The following is a 10564-nucleotide window of genomic DNA, read 5'->3' on the forward strand; positions in this document are numbered from 1 at the left end:
CCACTGTTGGTCATTGTGACGTAACTCAGGATTGAATTTTTGGCTTGTTTCCTTTTTACTCTGCCTGTGTTGCTCCACAACTGCCATTCAGGCCTTTTTACTAGTTATAAACAGTTCAGGGCCAGCTGTAGCTATTGTGTGCTGCCATTTGGTTTTAAGTGGAAATTGAGCCTTTAAATTTTGAGGAGATCTGTGTGCATGCGTAGCAGAACCCTTTGGGGGTGGGGATGGGGTTTCCACTCACTCATGCACCCCCTCTAGTCACTAGCATGGAGGTGCCAGGCAGCAAGAAACCAATGACAGATTAAAAACAAAAAACAGCGTCCACACCTTTATCTCCATGGTTCTGTCAGGCGTCCATGGCTGCTCTGATCCTTTCTTCATTCAGTCTCACCCAAGATGGCTGCTCAGGGAGCAGCTGAGCATCTTGGATTAGAAAGCACTGGATTTCTTGGTTTTGCTACAAATTCCACTGGCTATAAGCCTTCCAACTTTCTAAATATTCCTTTATATGTGGTTCTGAGTTCTGGGACCATCCCTTGAACCTACTCGGTCCAGTATTCTGTGTTGTTGCTGATAGAGATCCTCACTTCCCTTCTACATGATCCTTCATCTTGTTTGTTCTCCCCATATTCTTTTGATGGTTTTTGTTTTACTCAAAATTTTTCACATAGAATCCTTCAGTTTTGCAACCTGAGGATTGATTTTTTTCTTAAATTCTTTCACCTTGAGAAATGCTGAGTGTGTTATTCTCTTTTGGTTTTCTAACGCCAGGTCTTAGTACATTTCATTATAATACTCGACTTTGTTTTCTCCCGCTGCCCTTTGAAATTTTCTGTTCAGATCTTTTACTTTTTCATTTCTTCCATTTGCTTTAGTTTCTTTACACTTAAGAGCAAGTTTCAAAGTCTCTGCTGACATCCATTTTCTTTTCATTTTAATGACCTTTAACTTTCTTTGTGGATGATGTTATTGATATCATTCCACAACTCTTCTGATCTTCAGTAATTACTGTCCAATGCATGAAATCTGTTCCAATGCAGAATTTAGATGGTTTCTAAATTCTGGTGTGATATATTCAAGGTCATATGTTAGCTTTCCTGGACTTGTTTTAACTTCCTTTGCCTCCAGCCTGAACTTGCATCTGAGCAACTGATGTTCTGTTTCACAACCTTTCCCTGGCTTTGTTTTGTGATATTCAGCTTTTCCACTGTCTCTTTTCACAGATGTAGTCAATTTGATTCCTGTGTTAAAAAAAGAATGTATTTGCAGTGTATAATTCCTTGGTCTTGCAAAAATTCTATCATGCGATCTCCAGCATAATTTCTTTCACCAATAGCCATATTTTCTAACTATTGATCCTTCCTCTTTGTTTCCAACTTTTGCATTCCAATTATCAATGCATCTTGATTGCATGTTTGATCAATTTCAGACTAAAGAAGTTGGCAGAATTCTTCAATGTCACCATTACTGACTTTCGTTGTAGTTCTATAAATTTCAAAACTAGTGCTATTAACTGGTCTTTCTTGTATGTCATTTTTAAGTGCCGTCAAGTTGGTTCCAATTCATAGCAAACCTGTATAGAATTTCTGAGACTGTCAGTCTTTGCAGTACCAGAAAGGCTCATCTTTCTTTCGAGGAGCTGCTGGTGGGCTTGAACCACTGATCTTGTGGTTTGAAGTCCAGTGCTTATTATACATATAGAGCCACCACACACCAGTCCTCCTTTTAGGCATATGGATATTATCTTATCATAGACAGCATTGTACTTTAAGACAGATCTTGAAATGTTCTTTTTGACAATGAATGCAATGTCATTCTTCTTCAACCGGATATACTCTACATTGTTGTTATTGTTGCTAAGTGCAGTCGAGTTGGTTCTGACCCATACTGAACCTTTATAGGGTTTCTGAGGAACGGCTTATGAGCTTGAACCACGGACCTTGCGGATCAAACCGACTTTGCAGTCCAGTGCATTAACCCCCAGCACCACACTAGGACTCCATACTCTGCATAGTAAACCATATAATTGTCTCAAAATGGTCAATCAATACTAGTCCATTTCATCTCATTAATACTTAGAATATTGATCTTATGCATTACATTTCATTTTGACTACTTCTAATTTTTCTAGCATTCCATGTTCTAATTATTAATGGATGCTTGTAGCTGTTTCTTCTCATTTTGAGTTTTGTACAATTAGCAAATGAAAGTCTTCAAAACTTTGCTTCTTTCACACCATTATGGCCAACTCTACTTTGAAGAGGCAGCTCTTTCCCAGTTGTATTTTGATTTCCTTTGACCCAGAGTTGCTCATCTTCTAGCATTATATCTAACAATGTTCTGCTACTATTCAAAAGGTTTGCAGTGGCTAAACATTAGAGGTAGTCTGCCTCGCCTTCTTTCTAATCTATATTAGTCTGAAGGTATGTTGAAAGCTGTCTACCATGGGTGACCCTGCTGGTAGCTTTTAGCATCATAGCAACACGCAAGCCACTACAGTCCTACAAACTGACAGTTAATGGTAGATCTTTTAACATACAGTATTCTAAATTTCCAAATAGACCAAATCCTATAAGTTCTTTTGTTAACTATTTTTAACAATTTGAGCATTTTTTTACCCATAAGAATAATGTTATAAATTTTTATTAGATTCCCAGACTAACCCAGAAAGTCTAGTTCATCCCCATTGTTGTTAAACATAATACTAATGACTGGTCAGGAGGGACCTGTTCCTGGAGAAGGGCATCATGCTTGCTAAAGTGAAGGATCAGTAGCAAAAAGGAAGACCTCCAGCAAGATGGATTGACACAGTAGCAGCAGTGGACTCAAACATAACAATGTTTGTGAAGATGGCATAGGACCAGGCAGTGTTTTGTTCAGTTGTGCATAAGGTCATTATGAGTCAGAACTGACTTGACATGCACCTAACAACAACACCAATGATGTTAATCTAACTTCTGATTTCTGGACTAAGAGGACAAGGATGATGATGATGATGATGATGATGATGATGATGATGATGAAGGAGCTAGAAGAGAAATAGAGGATTTTGTATAGTGGGGAGGAAGGCAGAACAAGTCAAAGAGAAAGATGTGAAAGAGAAGGGCTAGAAGAGAAGGAAATGTTTCCTGTGTTTAGGCCTTTCTCTTAACAAAATTTATGCAATTATTGTTTTGTGTCCTCCAGTCCTAATTTCTGTATCCCCTTCCTCAGAATCCTAATGCTATCATTTGGTCCTAAGATCGTATCCTATCCATGCTTGTCCTACCTGCAAGCTTTAAGCCTCAACTGCCTGTCCACACGTGTGCATGAGCACATACTCTCTCTCAGAACTCCTAGTTCTCAATGCTTCTGTTTTTAGCAAGGTATTTGAAAGATATTAGTTTAAGAGAACTTTATCATTGTGTGGAACTCACAGTCCCAAACCCTCTAAAGTCTATCATTCTCTAGCTAGGGCATTTCTAGGAATGTAAAGGAATGAAGCAGAAACAACAAAAATGAAAATAATGTTTTAAAGTTAAGTCCCTCCTGGGGATTATCCCCTCTGTTTAGCTCTGTAAGCAGTCCCTGTTGTTCACTTCTTTATCCACTTTCAACCTGACATGTGTCCATAGACTCACACTTGCAAATACCTAGCTTGTACATGGCACTCTACATATTTCTGGGCTGAATCATGTTGGTTTTGTGATTTATCTCTCTCTTTCTTTTTTCATTTTTATTATTGTGAACTGAGGGATGACTTACAAAACAGATCATCAGTTTTACATTAATCAATCATGTGTTTCATTTCCTCTCTACTACACTCCCCTCAGTGTAACACCACCTCCTCTCTGTGTTCCTTGTTTCTTTCTATTCTTCCTTCTTTCCCACCCTTCTGAATTTGTCCTTAAGTAAATGCTGCCCTTTTGATCTTGAATGGTTGCACATTCCACAGTGTACAGACCTCACTAGTGTTGTTCCCTATTTACCTGTCTATTGCTTGACTGAAAATTGAGCCCTGAGGGTGAGTTCAGTACCAGATGTGAAGGGTGAACAAAGTCATAGTCTCAAGAGTTTCACCAGCCTATGCCTGACGATGACCATATGCTGGTCTTTTTTTAAATGATTAGGAGCGTTTTCCCACATTTTCTCCCATTCTATCCAAGACCTTCTAATGTTTTTCCTTTTAGCGCAGTTGGTAGTTAGTGGTAGCTGGGCATCATCTAGTTCTTCTGGTCTCAGGGTCATGGACACTGATGTTCATGTGGTCCATAGTCCATTGGACTAACTGTTTCCAAGAATCTTCAGTTTTCATCACATTTCTTTCCTCCACACAGGGAGAAACCAATAGTTGCTTCTTATATGGTTGCTTATGAGCTTTTAAGATCAAAGTTGATATTCACCCAAATAAGATGCATAACACTGTCTTTTTCAACTATGTTATGCCAGTTGACCATGGTGTCCCTCGACACTATGATTCTGAGCCCCTAGGTCCAGTAAATTGCTCTTTTGGCTTCTTTTCATTTTGTCTTTCAAAATAGCTCCCATGATTGGGTGCAAGGCAGATTAGAGAGGGCTGCTTATTTGTGTATGTGGCTATTTTAAGAATGGGGAGCAATGGCCGAAATCAGCTGCTGGTAGACATACATGTATCTTGTGACCTTATTCCCAGATTCCTTGTTCAAATTGTGCATTGTTTGTCAAAGTTCTGGGATTTGGACACAGTCACAATGTTAGTAAATGAAGGTGACAACAAAACTTTTGTTACTTGGAGTTGGGATAGTTTTAAAGTAAGAAAAGTAGGGAAAGTTGCTGGTGATGCTGGCAATGTTTTCAATGCTGTATGACTTTAAGGATGATTCCCTGTTGAAAAGAGCCATATCTATGAATGAGATATACATACATGCTTGCCAGTCTTTGTGCAGATACATGGACTTCTCTTTTGATTCGCTCTCACTACCACTGTGGATGAGTAAGCTCTGCTCTGGTGCAGAGCTTTGCTGCTTGGCTTCTGTGTTGATACGAAGCCTCTTCAGACCCCAAACAGCCAGGTATTCAGTGGGGAGAGTGTTTGTACTGCACAGAGAAAGCTTTAGGTCTTGGACCAGAGTGAAGTTCAAAAGGAGGCCCAATACAGATATATCTGTGAACCAGATGGTGAGATGACCCTGGTAGCTGGTCTGCTCTACTGAGAACAGCAGGACGGTTTTACAGCTGCACATCAGGTTGGCCAAGCTATAGTCACAGTCTTGGATATCTGCAGAGCAGCTACAGTTCCGAATGGTGTTTTCCTTTGTGAAAATCAGAGTACTGTTCTTCTGACCTTTTGTTAAATGAGCAAGTGCAAAGATGATTAAGACACTGATTAGGAGAAGACAGCACCCAGAAGATGATGACATTTTTTTTCAAATCTCAGCGAATGCTGGCATGTTCTCATCTCTCCTTCTTGAGCCTGTTTGTTGAGACTCACCTGAAAGAAAATATGCAACTTTGTTATCACAGCCTTTTATTAGAACCACAAAGCCTGCAGAAAAGGACCACATTGAATAACCCACTCACTGCCATCTGTCAATTTGTTGTACTGAAAAGGGCTATACTGTAAATACAAAAAGAATATAGCAGAGATACAATTTAAATTCCAGTTGGGGGACTGGATAAGGTGGTTTATAGAGTTTTGTGTTTATTTTGAAGTTAGCACACACTTCTTTCAAAGGGTTTATTAATAAGTACACTTTGTAATAAAAGGAAGGGTTTAGAGCAAACGGATAGAGTTCTCCCTAACCAGGAGATTTAGCAGTTTAAAATAGTGTGATTGTAGCTACCCCACTTAGGAATAGTGAATAATTTATTAATTACAAGATAATTTTAGATGCGCAGCCGTCCCAGTTTCCACCAGAGGTTTTTGGGACTGTATGTCCCATGGACCCTGTCATTCTAGAACTAGGAATGTTGCAGTTGGTATACTCTGATGGCAGTTGTATAGGTAAAGTGGAGAAAGATGGTGTAGACATGGGCCTGGAACATTATTTCAGGTGCTCCTTATCATTCAGGAGCATGCATGGAAGAGAAAATGGATGGTAGGGAAAAGGATGTTGATGTCGTGGAATATGTGGGGCTGGAGGCCTCCACAGGTTTATGTGAGCAACTTTGTAATGTTACCACCCTGACTTGACCTCAGGTTGGTGCCAGTCTCCTGGACATCAGAAACTAACACCAAACCAGCTGCTGTTGAGTGGATTCTGGTTCATGGAGACCCCATGAGAGCAGAACTGGATTTCACTAGGTTTTCAGTGTCATGGAACAATGAAATCGGAAGAGTGGAATTTTTCCGTGAATGTTTTGAAGACCCTGTCGCTTTACCATGTCCCTTGCTATGTATGGTCCACCTGTGGGGCTGGAGTGAGGTAGGACTCATGTTAGAACATAGAATACAATTCTCAATGATGGAACTCAAATGATGGGATGCTGAAGAAATGCTGTGTCAGGCCAGGAAGAGTCAGAGGGTGTCCAGCTCATCATGACCCCTGACTCCGCCCACCCCCTGCCTTCACTGCCACCATATCTCCACCATCCTGCGTTTACAATTCTCAAGTCCTTAGCACTCTATGCTCTTTACATAAGAAATTTCCCTTTTCTTTTTCCCATTCAAGAAATATTATTCTACTCAGATATGACTCCCTTTTGGAAGCTTATCATGCTACCTCCCTTCTACCTATCTCCAGAAAAAAAGTACAACTGAAAACCAAGAAAACAATCAAAAAGCCAAACCTACTGCCTTCAACTTGATCCCAACTCAGTGACCCTATAGGATAGTGTAGAAATGCCCCATAGAGCTTCCAAGGTTTTAATCTTTATGGAAACTGACTGCCACATTTTTTTCCCCAAGGAATGACTAATAGGTTTGAATCACCAATGTTTCAGATAGTGGAGTGCTTTAACCACTGTGATACCAGGTCTCACTGGAGATTTAACACATCATACAAATTGTTGTTTTCACACTGTAATGCGATTATTAGTTCAAGTGTATCACCTATCTTCTTGGTTTTATATTCACAGTTTCCAGCCTAAGTACCTAACTCATAGCAAGATCGCAATAAATGTTTATTGAATGAATGAGAAAACATAGTTTATCAAATGTTAGTGTATGAAGACTCTTTAAATTGCTAGTCCCAGGAATTCAATATAGATTGGATTAGCTTGAGTTACAAAACAAAACAAACTGAACATTTGAAAAATCAAGGGAGTGTTTCAGGCATGACCTGATCTAGGTGCACAAAAAGAGGTAGTCAGGAAACGTTCTCCATTTCTTGGCTCTGCTTTCTTCTGTTTTGGCTTCATTCTTAGACAAGTTCCGCCTTTCTAGGAACAAGTTGATCACCAAAAGATTCAGGTTTTCTTTTTTTTACCAGTTGAACAAATCCCAGAGAAAAATGTCTCTCCTTATCAATGTTGTTGTTGTTAGGTGCTGTTGGATTGGTTCTGACTTTTAGCAACCATGTGTACAACAGAACAAAACACTGCCCAGTCCTGTGCCATCTTCATAATTGTCATGTTGGAATCCATTGTTGCTGACAATGTGTTAATCCATCTTGTAGGGGGGATCTTCCTGTTTTTTGTTGATCTTCCACTTTACTAAGTATGATATCCTTCTCAAGGAACTGGTCCCTCCTGACAACATCCAAAGAATGGGACACAGAGACACAGGCTAAATGGGTATGAAAGGAAGAGTGGGATATATGTACATATACATATCTATATCTATCTATATATCTATATCCCACAAATATATAAGAGTTTGAAAGAAGATATTTGTACATGAGTAATCACAGGGAGGAAGTGGGATAACTGTTGTTGCATGGTGGTGGTTATGTGCCGTGGAGTTGGTTCCAACTCATAGTGACTGTGTATAGTGTTTCCAAGGCTGTAAATCTTTACAGGAGCAGAAAGCCTCATCTTTTTTCCGAGGAACAGCTGACCCTGAGTTTAGCAGCCCGACTTGTAACTACTACACTACCAGAGCTCCTCTTGTTGCTTGGAGGAGATTGCAATTATTGAGATGAAACAAAGAATATGATTTGTTAAATGTAAAACTGATGATCTTGTCTGCAAACCTTCATCCAATTCATGATAAAAAACCATAAAAATGCAAATGTATATATAGATATGTACATTATATATATACATAAACATATATATATGTAAGGAGCTCTGGGAGCATGGTGGTTACGAATTGGGCTGCTAACCTCAAGGTTGGCAGTTTGAAACTACCAGCTGTTCTGCAGGAGAAAGATGAGGCTTTCTGCTTCTGTAAAGATTTACAGCCTTAGAAACCCTGTGCAGGGTCACTATGAGTCGGAACCGACTCCACGGTACTTAACAACAATATATATGTATGTATATAAAAAGAATGAGAGACAAAGTCTTGCCATCCTCACCTCCAAGATTTGTTTGTTCTTCTGGCAGTCCAAGGTACTTTCAATATTCTTTTCCAACACCATAACTCAAATGCATCAATTCTTTTCTGGTCTTCCTTATTCATTGCTCAACTTTCACATGCATTTGCAGCGAATGAAAATATCATGGCTTGGGTCAGGTGTACCTTAGTCCTCAAATGGACACATTTGCTCTTAATACTTAAAAAAGGTCTTTTACAGTAGTTTGTTGTTGTTAAGTGCCATAGAATCAGTTTCGACTCATAGCGACCCTGAATAAGGTTTCTGAGGCTTTAAATCTTTTGTGGGAGTAGAAAGACTCACCTTTCTCCCATGGAGTGGCTGGTGAGCTCAAACCACCGATTTTGTGGCTCACAGTCTAGTGCTAATCCTTTGGAATCACCCCAATCCCTGTAACAGGTTAGTCCAATGCAGTATGTCATTTGATTTCTTGACTGCTGTTTCTACGAACATTGATCGTAGATCCAAGCAAAATGAGGTCTTTGATAACTTTAATCTTTTTATCATTTATCATGATATTTATTGACCCAGTTGTGAGGATTTTTGTTTCTCCACATTGAAGTGCAATCCATAGTGAAGTATTGTTCTTCATTAGTAAGCATTCCTCTTCATTTCCAGCAGGCAAGTTTGTTAATGAGTCTTCTTCCAATTGTGCTGCCATGATCTGCTACATGTAATTCAACTTTTTGGATTATTTGTCCAGCATACAGGTTGAAGAAATGTGGTGAAAGGATACAACCCTGACAAACATCTTTTCTGATTATAAACCATTTAGTATCCCTTTGTTCTGTTTGAACAACTCCCTCCTGGTCTATGTACAGGTTCCTCAGGAGCACAATTAAGTGTCTGGAATACCCATTCTACACAATGCTATCCATAGTTTGTTATGATCCTCACATTTAAAAGTCTTTGCATAGTCTATAAAGCATAAGTAAACATTTTTCTGGTATTCTTTGCTTTTAGCCAAGATTACTCTGATTTCAGCAATGATACCCCTTGCTCCACATTCTCTTCTGAATCGGTTCCACTTTCTCTTCTGAATCTAGTTTGAATTTCTGGCAGCTCCCTATTGATGTACTGCTACAACCATTTAAAAAATTATCTTCAGAAAAATTTTATTTGCATGTGATATTAGTGAATAGTTGAATGATTTTTGTATTATATTGGGTCACCTTTCTTTAGAATGTGCACAAATATGGATCTCTTCCAATTGATTGGCTACGTAGCTGTCTTCCAAATTTCTTGGCATAGGTGAGTGAGAGCTTCCAGTGATTTATCAGTTTGTTGAAAGATTTCAATTTATATTAATTCCACCAATTCTGGAGGCTTTTTTTTTTTTGCCAGCTCCTTTAGTGCAGTTTGAACTACTTCCTTCAATACCATGAGTTCTTATCATATGCTACCTCTTGAAATGGTTGAGCATCAATTATTTTTGGTACAGTGCCTTTCTCTGTGTATTCCTTTTATCTTCTTTTGATGTTTCCTGCATTATTCAAAATTCCCCCCATTGTTGTTGTTGTGTGCTGCTGAGTTGGTTCTGACACATAGCAACCCTGTATAGGGTTTCTAAGAATGGCTGGTGGGCTTGAACTGCTAACCTTGTGGTTAGCAGTCCAGTGCTTATCACACTAGGGGTCATTTTGCCCATAGAATACTTCAATATTGCCCTATAGAATCCTTCATTATTGCAACCTAAGGCTTGAATTATTTTCTCCATTTCTTTCAGCTTGATAAATACTGTGTTCTTCCCTTTTGGTTTTCTAACATCAGACCTTTGCACATTTCATTACAATATTTTGCTTTGTCTTCTCAAGTTACCCTTTGATATTTTCTGTTCAGTTTTTTACTTTCTCATTTCTTCCAGTTTCTTTTGCTTCTCTGTGCTGCAGAACAAGTTTCAGAATCCCTTCTGACATTCTTACTGGTATTTTCTTTCCTGGAACCAGTAGTACCACGCAAAAATGCACTGGTCTCCCCAAATCACATGCCTGGCCATGAAGTTAATATGTAGGATGTGCCACACTACGAACAATGAACTGAGAGGGAGCTTTACCAGAAAAGGCCAGGCAGTCAAATCAATTATTGTGTAGAATGCAGAAATCATCGGACAATCTCTTTGATATCTCAAG

General features: G+C 39.1%; 1 protein-coding gene across 1 annotated transcript; it reads right to left on the reverse strand.

The window, feature by feature from the left end:
- Positions 1-4715: 4715 nt before the first annotated feature.
- Positions 4716-5381, reverse strand: LOC102826739 (chromosome unknown open reading frame, human C21orf62). Its single transcript, XM_006862538.1, has one exon. The coding sequence runs from the start codon at positions 5379-5381 to the stop codon at positions 4716-4718; it is 666 nt and encodes a 221-aa protein (XP_006862600.1).
- Positions 5382-10564: the final 5183 nt, after the last annotated feature.

The sequence above is a fragment of the Chrysochloris asiatica genome, unplaced genomic scaffold (genome assembly GCF_000296735.1).
Source record: "Chrysochloris asiatica unplaced genomic scaffold, ChrAsi1.0 scaffold00049, whole genome shotgun sequence".
Classification (NCBI taxonomy): Eukaryota; Metazoa; Chordata; class Mammalia; order Afrosoricida; family Chrysochloridae; genus Chrysochloris; species Chrysochloris asiatica.